The sequence below is a fragment of the Aulonocara sp. 'chitande type north' Nkhata Bay genome, linkage group LG14 (assembly GCF_057382095.1).
Source record: "Aulonocara sp. 'chitande type north' Nkhata Bay isolate Kocher_YH1m ecotype deep benthic linkage group LG14, A_spYH_male_GT1.1, whole genome shotgun sequence".
NCBI lineage: Eukaryota > Metazoa > Chordata > Actinopteri > Cichliformes > Cichlidae > Aulonocara > Aulonocara sp. 'chitande type north' Nkhata Bay.
The window spans coordinates 42,012,429-42,027,428 of NC_141357.1; the positions used below are offsets into that span (position 1 = coordinate 42,012,429).

A 15,000-nucleotide genomic window follows, 5' to 3' on the forward strand; every position below is an offset into this window, starting at 1 on the left:
CAGATGATGATCATTCCCTCATTAATGCATAGAAAATTAATTCAGTTCAATTCATTTATTTATTTATGTGGCACAAAATCATAGTTGCTTCAAGGTGCTTTATACTGAAATTTAGACCCTGCAAGAAAACAAAAGATCCAATATTGTTTGATTCATGTGTTTAACTCGACTGCAGCACTTTAAATGAGTTAGACGGACGTCAGTCTAATCAATGCGTTTACGTCAATAAACTTTAGAAACACATTTTTTTCCTTAATAAACTTTAATTCCACTCAAAATAAACTGCTGGAATTTCAGGACCACGGACAGCGACTGAGGATTTCACGGTGATTGGTGCTCCAACAGGTGAGTGGAGGATGTGGTGCTGCCCTCAGACGCCTCACTGACAGGCCCTCACGCCAGACTCTTAAACACGTGTTTGTCAGGTTACATGTGCTCTTAAAGCCTCGGACTCACAGTCTCTGTGCCTGTTTGAGAAAATAGGGTTGATGCTATCGGCTCTATGATTGGCCGATTCTTGGACTTGACCAATAGCTGCTCTTCTACAGTGTAGCGCTGAGTGTGCATAAATCCACTCATGTAAGCTACTTTGTTGTTATTTATAACAGATATTAGGGAACATGTGCAGATGAATAGCCGTACTTGTATATATTGTCAGGGTTGCATAGTAACCAGCACAAGGTCGTGAAAACAATCTGTACATGTTTCAAGAATATTAATGTTTCAATATTCCATAAATACTGTTTATGTACATGTGTTCAGTAAAATAACAGAGTATCTGTGATATTGTAACTTGGTCCTGCTTTAAATTAATTTTTTTGTATTTCGGGCTTTTTATGGTCCTCGCTGTCCTCTAGTTACAAACACAAGCGGTCAACTGCACGCTGCAGTTTGCTTTTCTGTTTTCTAATTTGTGATTTTTATTGACAGGACGAATACAACCAGAACATAAATAAGACTGAAAGGCGACCTCACAAACAATACGCACAAACCAAATAGACTGAATAATACTTCTGTCACTGCTACCTGAGCCAACGCTGCGACCTTCTGGATTTCTTCCTTGACAAAATGAACACAGTTCGACACCATTCAGTCAAATCGCCTTTAGCTAGTTTCATACCCAGCTGTCTGATTGTTTTTCACCTCACTGTCCTCATATGGCATCACTTTGGCCTCACTCTTTGAAGAAGCCTTGAATGTCGAGTTTTCTTCATTTATGAAAGCCAGTGACACAAATCAGTTGCACAGCGCATGTCATAAAGACAAAAAGACCCGGATGTCCTGGTTTTCTGTCCTGCAGACAGAACAGACGTTACCATCCTGGACACCTTGGACGGCACAGGCTAGTATTTACACTCTGACATGCTTTCATTCATCTTCTTCTAGCTGCATGTCCCAGAATCCCCCTCTGTCACACCAACCCTCTTCACCACATCCATCAATCTTCTCTTTTCCTGCTGCCTGGCAGGTCTATCATATCCACATGTGCAAACGATCTCAGGCTCTCCGACTCCCCTTCATAGACCCAGTGAACATCTGAACAGCTTCAGCTCTGTAACTTCAGCTCAGTCCCTTGCTTTGTTGACCCTCTGCTCCTTCGTCTTTGCCTCTCCTTCTGTCTCCGTCTCATTCAGACACATGTATTCCGTCTTCTTTCGTTCCTCTTCTCTGCAGGATCTCCTCCAACTGCTCTCTGCTCTCACTACAGATCACAGTGTCATCTGCAAACATAGTCCACGGATTCTGAACTTACTGGTCGACCCATCTGTCCCTCACGCCTCGCCTCTGTCCTCATACTGCAGCACCCTCATATACTTCCTAATGCAGTAGCACAGTTCCTCTCTCAGCAACCAATCACCTGCTTTCTCTGATCTTTCTCTGATCCAAAAAGACACGGTGACACTCCTTCAGTTTGCAGCAGATGGCCCCGCCCCTCCCTGAGCCTGGTTCTGCTGGAGGTTTCTTCCTGTTAAAAGGGAGTTTTTCCTTCCCACTGTTGCCAAAGTGCTGCTCATAGGGGGTCATGTGATTGTTGGGTTTTCCTCTGTATGTGTTATTGTAGGGTCGACATTACAATATGAAGCACCTTGAGGCGACTGTTGTTTGGTGCTGTGTAAATAAACATACTGCCCTCCTGCATGTCTCTCCTTAACACCACACCACACAACAGCTTTTCATCAGCCCTGTTCACCTGTCCATTGAAATCACCCCCAACCCCACCTCCACTACCACCACTCTCTACCACTTTGACCAACTTCCTCCCCAATGTCTCTGTCTTCTACCTGATCTCCAACCTGTGGGGCATACACACTGATGACATCCAGCATTGACCCTTCAATTCACAGCTTCAAACCCACGATCTCGTCTGACACTTTCTCCACGACACTATTCGCTGTGGGATCAATAAAGTGTCTGTCTATTCACAGACTCCTGTCCTCCTGTGAAATCCCATGCAGAAATCCTACAAACACCCCCGATGTTTGATTGCACTTCGTACTGAAAGATTAAACACAAATGCACTGATGTGGCTGTGCTCTGAGGGGTCATCGGGCAGAACAGTAGGACCTGATCCAGGATGTTCGCTCTTCACACATCCCACACCGAGTGTCCCTGTTGATGTAGTCAGTGTGTTTTTTTTTTCCTCTGTGGGCCCCAGACAGCGAGTTTCTCAGCAGGCAGCAGTGTTTGTGTTAGCAGCCGCATTCCTGCAGCGTTGTGTAAACTAGGTTATCAGTGAGGCGTGGCTATCAGCAGGAATGTGGCTGCTATCACTTTATCTGCTGTCAGGACTGAACGTCTCCCAAACCATCGTCCTTCCATCCACCTCCATTTATGCTGCACTATCACTACTTACGCTGTCATGACTCTCTGCACTCAAATCACCTCTTCATCAGCACTCCAGCTGTACTCAAACCAGCTTCCAGCATCTTCCATTAATCACCATCCCTCTGTCTGGGGTACCGAGATGAAGGGACTGACTGGCTGACCAGAAATCCCAGCCGCTGATTGGCCGGTGCTGCTGCTGTTCCCAGACAGACTGAACCTGGTGACCTCAACGTGACAGGCAGGGTAAAGAAAACAGTCTCCATCTCTACAACATCTGAGGATCCAGGTCTGATCCCTGAGGGACTCCAGAGGACCTGAACAATCAGACCCTGAGCTCAGTCCAGTGTTGTTTACATACAGATGAGGACAAATTATTATGAAATTTAAAGTTTGTCACGTACTATTTTCTAACAGTCAGGAATTTTTAAATGTCGCATTTCTAAAGAAGCTCGTTGCCAACTGGGCAACATGCCTCGTTTCTATTTGCATACAATTACAGAAGTATGGACATATAAAGTTACACGGTACAAAACAACTTCAGACTGATGTGCACACAGCTGTGCCATCAACGTCCAAAACAGGCATTGCTCCAGGTGAAGAACGACGTCCAGAAAACCAAAGTGAACGTCACTGAGCCCTGACTTCAATCCCACTGAAAATCTGTGCGGTGAACTGAAGCCCGAGGTCTATGCAGGAAAACCATCGAGTCCGGACAGCTGCTAAAGAACAATTAGCTGGGATTGTTCAGGAGACGTGAGACTTGTTAAAGCTGCAGAGACCGCTGCCTGTCATTTACTGCACGAAACACAAATGACTGTTAGCTTCATGGGGCTATGCACCCCTCAGGGTCAGATGGCCCATCTCGTCTTCAGCCTGCAGACCATGTGTGAAGGATCCACCAAACACCTGACGCTGTTAGCGTCCTGCCAGGTCATTGGGTTTAGATAATATTCCCTCTTTTTAATAATAATAATAATAATAATAATAATAATGGATTGGATTTATCTCCTCCTTGAATCGCTACCTTATCGTGGTGGAGGGGTTTGTGTGTCACAGGGATCCCAGGGGCTATGTTGTCTGGGGGCTTTTGCCCCCTGGTAGGGTCTCCCATGGCAAATTGGCCCTGGGTGAGGGACCAGACAAAGAGCGATTCATAAGACCCTTATGAAAAGGACACCGAGGGAACAGTTTACCCTGCCCGGGATAGGGTTACCGGGGCCTCGCCCTGGAGCCAGGCCCGGGGAGGGTGCCCGAGGGCGAGCGTCTGGTGGCCGGGCCTTAGTCCATGGGGCCCGGCCGGGCACAGCCCGAAGAGGAGACATGGGCCCATCCTCCCGCAGGCCCACCACCCGCAGGAGGCGCCATAGGGGTCGGGTGCATTGTGTGCTGGGTGGCGGCCAGGAGCGGAGGCCCTGGCGGACTGACCCCCGGCTGCCAAGACTGGCAATAGGGACATGGAATGTCACCTCTCTGGTGGGGAAGGAGCCTGAGTTAGTGCGTGAGGTTGAGAGGTACCGGCTAGATATAGTCGGGCTCACCTCTACACATGGCTTGGGCTCTGGAACCAGTCTCCTGGAGAGGGGCTGGACTCTGTCTCAGTCTGGAGTTGCCCTTGGTGAGAGGCGGCGGGCTGGGGTGGGTATCCTAATATCCCCTCGGCTTGCTGCCGGTACGTTGGGGTTTTTCCCGGTGGACGAGAGGGTTTGTTCCCTGCGCCTTAGGGTCGGGGAACGGGTCCTGACTGTCATCTGCGCTTATGCGCCGAGTGGCAGTTCAGAGTACCCAGCCTTCTTAGAGTCCCTGGGGGGGGGGGGGGGGGGGGGGGGGGGGGTGCTGGAGGGTGCTCCACCTGGAGACTCTGTTGTCCTGCTGGGAGACTTCAATGCTCAAGTGGGTAACGACAGCGAGACCTGGAGGGGCGTGATTGGGAGGAACGGCCTCCCTGATCTGAACCCGAGCGGTGCTCTGTTATTGGACTTCTGTGCTAACCACAGTTTGGCCATAACGAACACCCTGTTCGAACATAAGAGTGTCCATAAGTGCACGTGGCACCAGGACGCTCTAGGCCGCAGGTCGATGATCGATTTTGTAATCGTATCAGTAGACCTGCGACCATATGTTCTGGACACTCGGGTAAAGAGAGGGGCTGAGCTGTCAACTGATCACCACCTGGTGGTGAGTTGGATCAGGTGGCGGGGGAAGACGCTGGACAGACCTGGTGCACCTAAACGCGTAGTGAGGGTGTGCTGGGAACGTCTAGCAGAGGCCCCAGTCCGCGAGATCTTCAACGCACACCTCCGGCAGAGCTTCAACAGCATTCCGAGGGAGACTGGGGACATTGAGTCCGAATGGACCATGTTCAGCGTCTCCATTGCCGAAGCTGCTGCATTGAGCTGCGGCCGCAAGGTGGTTGGTGCCTGCCGTGGTGGTAATCCCCGAACCAAATGGTGGACACCAGAGGTGTAGGGAGCCACCAGGCTGAAGAAGGAGTCCTATCGGGCTTGGTTAGCCTGTGGGACTCCGGAGGCAGCCGACAGGTATCGACAGGCCAAGCGGAATGCGGCTCGGGCAGTGGCTGAAGCAAAAACTCGGGTGTGGGAGGAGTTCGGAGAGGCCATGGAAAAAGACTTTCGGACTGCCTCGAAGAGATTCTGGCAAACCGTCAGACGTCTCAGGAGGGGAAAGCGGTGCTCTACCTGCACTGTGTATAGTGCTGGCGGAGCGCTGCTGACGTCGACTGAGAAAATTGTCAGGCGGTGGAAGGAATACTTCGAGGACCTCCTTAATCCCACTGACACGTCTTCCGAGGAGGAAGCAGAGTCTGGGGATGAGGGGAATGACCCGCCAATTTCCGGGGGCGAGGTCACTGAGGCAGTTAAACAACTCCTTGGTGGCAGAGCCCCTGGTGTTGATGAGGTCCGCCCCGAGTTCCTGAAGGCTCTGGACGTTGTAGGGCTGTCCTGGTTGACACGCCTCTGCAATGTTGCGTGGAGATCAGGGGCAGTACCTGTGGACTGGCAGACCGGGGTGGTGGTCCCCATCTTTAAGAAAGGGGACCAGAGGGTGTGTTCCAACTACAGGGGGATCACACTCCTCAGCCTCCCTGGGAAAGTCTATGCCAGGGTGCTGGAAAGGAGAGTTCGTCCGTTAGTCGAACCTCGGATACAGGAGGAACAATGCGGTTTCCGTCCTGGTCGCGGAACACTGGACCAGCTCTTTATCCTCTCCAGGATACTTGAGGGTGCATGGGAGTTTGCCCAACCAGTCTACATGTGTTTTGTGGAATTGGAGAAGGCATTCGACCGTGTCCCTCGGGGTGTCCTGTGGGAGGTGTTGCGGGAATATGGGGTGTCTGGCCCATTGCTACGGGCCATTCGATCCCTATACAACCGTTGCAAGAGCTTGGTTCGCATTGCCGGCAATAAGTCGGACTCGTTCCCGGTGGGTGATGGGCTCCGCCAGGGCTGCCCTTTGTCACCGGTTCTGTTCATAATTTTTATGGACAGGATTTCTAGGCGCAGCCAAGTGGCGGAGGGTTTTCGCTTTGGTGGCCTCAGAATCTCATCTCTGATTTTTGCAGATGATGTGGTTCTGTTGGCTTCATCGGGTGAGGGCCTCCAGCTCGCACTGGAACGGTTTGCAGCCGAGTGTGAAGCAGCGGGAATGAGGATCAGCACCTCCAAATCTGAGGCCATGGTTCTCAGCCGGAAAAGGGTGGAGTGCCCACTCTGGGTCGGGGATGAGTTCCTGCCCCAAGTGGAGGAGTTCAAGTATCTCGGGGTCTTGTTCGCGAGTGATGGGAGAAGGGAGCCGGAGATCGACAGACGGATTGGGGCTGCAGCTGCAGTAATGTGGATGCTGCACCGGTCCATCGTGGTGAAGAGGGAGCTGAGTGTAAAAGCAAAGCTCTCAATTTACCGGTCGGTCTACGTCCCTACCCTCACCTATGGCCACGAGCTGTGGGTAGTGACCGAAAGAACGAGATCGCGGATACAAGCGGCAGAAATGAGCTTCCTCCGAAGGGTGGCTGGCCTCTCCCTTAGAGATAGGGTGAGAAGTTCGGCCATCCGGGAGGGGCTCAGAGTAGAGCAGCTGCTGCTCCACATCGAAAGGAGCCAGCTGAGGTGGTTCGGGCATCTGACAAGGATGCCCCCTGGGCGCCTCCTGGGTGAGGTGTTCCAGGCATGTCCCACCGGGAGGAGGCCCCGGGGCAGACCCAGGACACGCTGGAGAGATTATATCTCTCGGCTGGCCTGGGAACGCCTTGGTATTCCCCCGGATAAGCTGGAGGAGGTGGCTGGGGAGAGGGCGGTCTGGGCCTCTTTGCTTAGGCTGCTGCCCCCGCGACCCGGCCCCGGACAAAGCGGATGAGGATGGATGGATGGATTGGATTTATATAGCGCTTTTCAAGGCACCCAAAGCGCTTTACAATGCCACTATTCATTCACTCTCACATCCACACACTGGTGGAGGCAGCTACAGTTGTAGCCACAGCTGCCCTGGGGCAGACTGACAGAAGCCAGGCTGCCATATCGCGCCATCGGCCCCTCTGGCCAACACCAGTAGGAGGTAGGGTAAAGTGTCTTGCTCAAGGACACAACGTTCGGGGACCGAACCGGCGAGCTTCCGGTTACAGATACGCTTCTGGACCCCCTGCGGAAACCCCCTGAGCCACGGGGGCGACCGTGGCTCAGGGGGTTTCCGCATGTTAAGAACACACAAACTGTAGACAAGACAACAAACCTGCTACACAGTCAGATCATCTGTCACTGGTAGATTTGCATTAAAAAGAAAAATCAGCTTGTAAAATGTAAACCATCACTTTTGTTTTCATCAGGTCTGATCCGGGGCTGCTGACTTTGTCGATCCTCTGCTTACTAATCCTACACTGAGTCCTCCAGCGAAGCCGAAACTTAACCTTCATCAGACATGATTAAACGATTCAGCGTCAGGCTGGCGGTAAACAAAACACTAACAACTGTTTCAAATCCTTCAAGGAGAAAAACATTCACTGCTTCAAAGCTACTTTTTGTTTTTTGTCGTATCTGACGAGGACGCACCGACTCCTGGGACGCTGATATATCTGCAGTTATGTTGCTGTCAGCACCGTTTGATTGGTTTCAGTAATGTGGGATCAGCTTTGCTCTGTATCTGTGCTTTACTGTATTTCATAGATTTACATGTTACTGATGAACTATGGCAGTTTGGGTGATCGGCTGACGCTCTGATGGCATTTTTGACTGAATGAAGCAATTGTTAAAGATAAATAAATTAATCAGGTGATTGCTCCATAATAAAAATAACTGTTGGTTGCAGAAGCACCGTTTAGTTCAGTGTTGCAGTATCGGCAGGAGTGACTATAATCAGCTGTCTGCTCAGTCAGTTTCCTGTCTCACGTTCCTCCACCTTCAGTTAGCAACATTAGCCATTATTATTGTCTGCAGTCACAGTGCAGTTAGCAAAGTGGACATGAAGCTGTTCTCCACCTGCTTAGACCCATCAGACTGCAGGACTACAGCCTCAAACACTGCCACAGTGAGCCGGCCGGGACGCCTGCTGGTAGCAAAGCACTGGAGGTAGCTAGTTTTCAAATGAATATAGACAGATTGACCATTAGTTTGTTGTCTGTGGATGACATCATTCTCTCTGACAGATGATATAACAGAAATAAAATGACCCGTCAGAGCAAAGCTCATGTGTGGACAACCCTGGAAAAAGGTAACGAGATGGAACGATGTGGGAAGAAGCTTCATTCGGGAACAGCAGCTTGTTTTAGATGTTAGTAGTTTCAGTGGATTAGCTCAGGGCAGAGAAAGTTATTCTACAGTTTCTGGTCAGCGCTGTTTAAACGGTGTTTTCATGTCTCCTGGCTCTGTGGGCGGAGCCTTAGCTAACAAAAGCAGACGGCACCAATCTGATGCCAGGTGCGACTGACTGTGATTTCACCGGCTGTTTACTGCTTGTTGACAGAAGCTTGTGTTTCTTTGGTTATTGTGAGGTAGATCGTGGTGTACAGAGAAGCTTCAGCTCCTCTGTGAGCACCAGGATGAGTCGTCACCATTAAAGAAGTCCGATTTCAGAATCCGATTCAGAAACAAGCGAGGATGGACCGTGAGATTCGTCCTCTCTCTGAGAAGACTGTAGGACTCAGGCTTCAAGGAGAAGCCCACAGTGGAGGTGGCTGCTTGGTGGATGAACGGCGTGGGAGCCGCAGGTGGTGGCGCTGCAGCGGAGGCAGGTTGCTGGACGGGCCCCTCGGACCCCCCAGCGGAGGCAGACTAAGGCTGGACGAGCCCCCTCGGACCCTCCAGCAGGAACAGGCGGTGGAGTAAATGACTGAGGTGAGAACTGAGCAGGTGACTGAGCTGATAGGTGAGCTAAAGTCTGAGCTATGGAGAGAAGTTTAATATGTACCGACTGTTGTAAAGATGGTAGTAATGGTGGGTAAGGTGGTGGATTAGCAGTAAGCTGAGCTAGTTACCCTGAGACACCAGAACCTGAAGAAAACTGCTGGACGGGCTCACCTGAGCCTCCAGCAAGGTCAGAAAAAGGTGCAGGTACCTGCCGAACACCAGCCACTCCCACCCAAGGACAAGGTACGGGTGCCGGAGCGAACTGGTTCCCGGTCACCCTGGGAGCCGGGACAGGCACCGTCAATGGCTGGGCAGCTGCTGTCCCCACCCGAGGAGCTGGTATGGGTGCAGCGACAGGCAGAGGCTCAGCAAACACAGACTCCTCTAAAATGTTTTTCAGCTTCCTACCACCACCACGTCTAACAGTCTTAACAGTTTTCACAGTCTCAGAATTTCTAGTGTTGCCTTTTTCCCTCTCAGAGGGAGCAGAATGAAAACAGTCATTATAACTCACCACGGGGAGTGGCTCAGCAGAGACGGAGTGGCGACTGCGTGAACGTCGCTTTCTCCAGGAAGTGGGAGGTGGCGAACTGGGCTGCGAATCCTCCAAAAGACCGGGGTGCGATGAGGAAGCAGAGAGTTTGTGAAGCTCAGAACGTGGCAGACCCAAAAACAGAGCGAAGGACTGCAGCGGAGTGAGTCTAACGTCCGGCGTCACGTAATCTTTCTTCCTCCGCCGCTTAACCCTCTTGTCGGACTGGTAATCCAGGGGTGAAGGCGGAGGTGTAGCGACTGGAGAGAATGAGCACGTGCTCAACCTGATCGCCCAAGGCATAGGCGCCGGCTCGGCCGTAGCCATGGCAGTTTGGAGGCTGCGGGGCCCTCCCAAAGCCAAACGTGACCCATAGAAGGGTGACTGGAGCTCCCGGGCATGCTTAGCCTCCTGCCTCACGATCTCCTTGAGGAAGGCAGAAACTGCGGGTCGCCGATACCCCACGGAGTCTGCTGGGTCCATGTTCTGGTCGCGATCTTCTGTTATGTGACGGCTGTGTGCGGACAGGAAAAGGACCCAGAGTGCAGACTCCGGAGACAGACGTGAACTCAAAAAACAGCTTTAATGCTGAACTCAAAGTAACAAACTTCCAAAGTACAAACATTAACGCAGGCAGGCAAAAACAAAACACACAGCATAAGTGAGGGTCGATAAGAGTAGATCACGACAATGACAAACTGAAACACAGGGCTTAAATACATAGAGGGAGCAATCAGGGAATGGACAACAGGAGGGAGACACAGCTGGGGCAAATCAGAACTAACGAGACAAGGAAGCGTAAACTGAACACACTGAGATAAGACAGAGACCTTCAAAGTAAAACAGGAAACACATAACACAGACTGAACAAAGACACAGACTCACATGCAGGCACTACAACAGAGGGAACAGAGACGTGGGACCAGGGCAGACACAGACTGGACACGGGGATATAGCGGACAGGGGAGACAGCAACTAAGGATTACACAGAGACAAACCATAAGACATGACTCTAACAAAAACCCAAAGACTAGAAATTATAAATAATATAATAAAGTCAAAAACCCTGGGTCAACGACCCAGGCATCCTAACAACCTGTAATGCATCACTGTCCCGAAGCTCCACATCAAAATTTGCATTAAATTAAAATACCAGTACCAAACAGCTAAAGGCCCAGTGGCAGCATACAGGTCGGACTCATCAGAACAACAAGCAGAGGTTTGAGAAAGCACAGTGATCATGTAAATAGACAAAAGGAAGTGAAATTATGTGAAGCTGTGTATTTCCTGCAAACAGCAGAATAAAAAAAGTCCGTCTGCACCTGGACACAGAAGCACAGCTGTGAGATCGTCATTGCACAGCTGGAGGGAAATTTAAACACTGGCTTCAAGCTCAGTGACGACAGCACAGCCCGACTATTGGCCAGGACATCTGATGATGTCATCCCACCAATGATTCATCTTTACATCATATGACAACTTCCACACCGTGGTCTGCGATTTGACCAATAAGAGCAGAGATACTTTAACCATGGAAACAAGCTAATGGACAGAAAACTTGTTTCAGCTGACGCGATTTGATGACATCACACACTAGTGAAAGACAACAAGCTGTGATTGGCTGGTGGCCAACGTTTGCTGGACCAGACTGAAAGGGCTTATAAAGGCAGAGGTGGACTCACCCCGAGAGCTGCTGGCAGGGCTTTGAGTACGATCAGGAGGCACCTGAAGGAGAGAGGACACAGGTGAAGCATGAACACAAAGGAATGATAAAAAACGTTGATCCACAGTGATGGATCAACGTTTTCACAAAGCCCCAACCAGCTTAAACAGGCAGCAGCTATTAAACTATGAAATGCACCCACACTCAGGGTTCCCACCAACACTACGAAACTGTACGGCAGGGGTGGGGAACTCCAGGCCTCGCGGGCCGGTGTTCTGCAGGTTTTAGATCTCACCCTGGGTCAACACACCTGAATCACATGATTAGTTCATTACCAGGCTTCTGGAGAACTTCAGGACATGTTGAGGAGGTCCTTTATCCATTTGAATCAGCTGTGTTGGATCAAGGACACATCTAAGACCTGCAGACACCGGCCCTTGAGGCCTGGACTTGGACACCCCTGATGTACGGTGAGACTTGGTTTATAAGCTAAGATGTAAAATGCATACTGGCACCACAGTTCGTATGAAGAAAACAGTCTATGGTTTGTAATCTATGGTTAAAAGAGGGTGATGAGGTGGAGCAAGACGTAGTGTGCTTAAACTTAATCCAGGCATCCGTACCTCGCATCTGAGCACGTGCATCACCAAAACACTCAGGCGGAGTTACAGACGTGTGTAACATGTCAGCAACTCCAATTAGCTGTGGTGAAGCCTAGCAGACAGCTAGCAGATCCAAACACCTGTGTCACCATCCACCTGTCAGCCAAAGAGGCCACGCCCCTAAACTTTAAACCTTCTTACATATTAACCAGGTGAATCCTAAAAACATTCTTCTATTGTACAGGTGTTACGAAGGAGGACATTATCCACAGAGACAAACAGTTTGTATATCAGGCTGCAATCATGTTTATTTCTGCTGTACAGTTTTAACATGGGAGTCTATAGGGACTGACTCACTGCTGCCTCTGCTGGATGTCAGACGAACTGCAGCTATTGGGACTGTAGAGTCGGTGTCTTTTGTCACTGTAACATTGTTACACGTGTTGCATGGGTTGTGCTGCTGTTTGCACGTGAACTCATCTTCATCGTAAAAGAATTTAGTGTCATGTTACCAAAGACCAGACTGTCGGCGAAAGATTCAGTCATGGAAACTTAAACTTAACAGACGTGTTCACGTGTGCGGTTTTATTTACCAGAGCAGATTGAGACCACAGGCATCAGAGCAGGAAGTCAGCAGCATATTGCCTTCAGCTCAGAGGAAGTCCCTCCTGCTACACTCTGACTCCACCTCCAGCCAGTTCTCGGCCTGTGAGGATACCCCGACGCTGTTGGTCGTCCTGCAGGAACAAAGACAAACTGAGGTTGAAGATGATGAAGGTGAAACCACACACACCTGACCAGGATCAAGCCGTCAGAATAAAAGTCGTAATAATAATAATGATGTAATATTAACCCTAACCCTCACTCCTTTCATGTGAAGCTCACATGAAGCTGGTTATTAACTTAGTGAGCTGAGAACCTGCTTTGTTAGTTTGAGTGAATCCAGACACCAGGAAGATATCCCAGGTGTGTTAAACTCACTTCCTGGTACAGGCCTCTTAGCTGTGTCTGTTTGTGAGTAACTTCCTGCTTGGACAGCCAATCAGGACTTCGAAACTTTGTGTTTGAACTGCACATGGACAGCAGCCCACGCTCCCCACAGTCATGTTCTTTAGAGGATGCTGATGCAAATAGCAGCAGCAGGTGTGTCTGGACGTCAGCCAATCAGAGAGCTGTGTCTCTATAACCTGTCAGCCTCTTATTGGCTGTTATGACTATGATGTTGTATTTGTTGCAGGTGTTAAGATAAAGTTAGAACTGAGAAGCTTCTCAGTTCTTCTTCAGGAGCTTCTGTGATGCATATTTAATGGGATGAAAGTTGCTCTAACAGCATCGTGAGCTCCATTAGCTCTTGCCTCTGAAACTGAGGGTTTCAGTAACCTCCGCCTGCAACAGCCCGACCGAACCAAGCTGCTGCAGCGCCCGCTCACAGAGCCAGACAGCAGGAACGATCCGTGTCAGTCACCGAGTTCCTGCAGGAGGCTCTTAGCTAACAGCAGCCTCGGAGCTTCGAGCTCCACGGCGTGATGCTAGCAACACGAACAGCTGTTTGTGCTGCTAGCATCAGCTGTTTGTGCTGCTAGCATGACGAACAGCTGTTCAGTTTAAACTCTGTTCAGAAGTTTCATTCAAACGTTTCAAAAGACAAAAACTGCAAAACGAAGCAGGAGAAAAACAAAAAGTATCATCAGAAACTGAGAACGACCACAGACAGAAGGTTCACGGGACAGGGTGAACGACCAGAAAGGGAAAGGAAGCAAAGGGAGGAAGTAAACCTTCAAAGTAAAACAGGAAGTAACTAAAAGTTTGAAATGTCTTTGTGTGTGCTGCAGTTCAAAAATGAAAACTCAGACACGGAAAAAGACAAATTTACAGCTGCTTTCATTTTGCGATCATTTCTCAGCTCTTTGTATGAAACATGTGAAATAAGTAAAATCCAGCAAACTCAGAAATGATGATCATCACATGACTGCGGCGAGCCTCCCCAGCGGTGCTAACCTCAGTGATTAGCTTTGAGCACACGGGTATTTTTCAAATCACAGCCTCTTCTCTGCGTTCGAGCCTTTGTCCAGACGTAAACGATGTTTTGGATCATCGAAAACTGAGATTTTTAAAAACTCTGTTTCTGTGTTTACGTGTGGACGAGGAAAACAGAGATTTAGTCACAAAGCATCAAAGGTGTGCGACGTGCTACTGTTTCACATCATTGAATTTCTACATTGATACAGACAAAACACTGCTGCTGTTAACCTCAGTTACTGTCCCTCTGTTTACAACGACTGCTTTTATGCGCCAACTTTGTTTACGCTTTCCCTCCCAGGCTTCTAGACTTCTGATTGGCCAACATTTCTACACAGTTAGGATTATATCACCACCTGTTGCTTTGGCATGTTCTTGACAGCGTTTCACTTTGTTTTTCAAGTTTGGGATTTAAAAAACAAAACAAAAACAGAAAATCTGTTTACAAAAATGTCCTGTACATGTGGACGTAGTGTTCCGCTGCCATCTTTTATATACAGTCTATACACAAGTCCTGTTTTTGCACATACTGTAAAACAGAAATGTGTTTTAATATTTGATGGATTGTCTTTATGGTATTTTCAGTCTGATAAATTGATCTTGTGAAAGGAACAGCATGTTTAGGGAAAGTCCAGTTCTGATTCTCCAGACCGGGTCCCTCAGGCTGAGCCCAGAACCACCACCCAGGGAAGGTGGACCTGCCACAGCCGGGGCGAAATCTGGATCAGCCCCATCGATCCCTTCACAGCTACACGTTTTAAAGCACACGAATCGGCATCTGCGCCAAATCCGCTAATTAACAATTAACGCAGAAGCACGTGGACTTTAATGCTCATAGTGCACTGCGGTTTGCTGCGTGCAGACGTAAGGAAGTATCCTCACCGAACTTCAAGTATAAATCACCACAGACTAAAAGTACTCGAGTACTTCTCCTCATTAACGTTATTTACCTGGATGACGTGCTCAGACATTCAGACTCTAATAGGCGGCTAATTAACAGCTGAC

General features: G+C 49.4%; 1 protein-coding gene across 1 annotated transcript in view; it reads right to left on the reverse strand.

Moving 5' to 3' along the window:
- col4a4 (collagen, type IV, alpha 4) overlaps positions 1–15,000 on the reverse strand; it is a 56,695-nt gene that overhangs the window by 41,525 nt on the left and 170 nt on the right. Inside the window, exons 2-3 of the mRNA XM_086262661.1 lie at positions 12,570–12,713; positions 11,394–11,436 (exon numbers count right to left, since the gene is read on the reverse strand). Coding sequence (XP_086118787.1) covers positions 11,394–11,436; positions 12,570–12,616 — 90 coding nt within the window. The 5' untranslated portion in view covers positions 12,617–12,713. The remainder of the gene's footprint in view (positions 1–11,393; positions 11,437–12,569; positions 12,714–15,000) is intronic.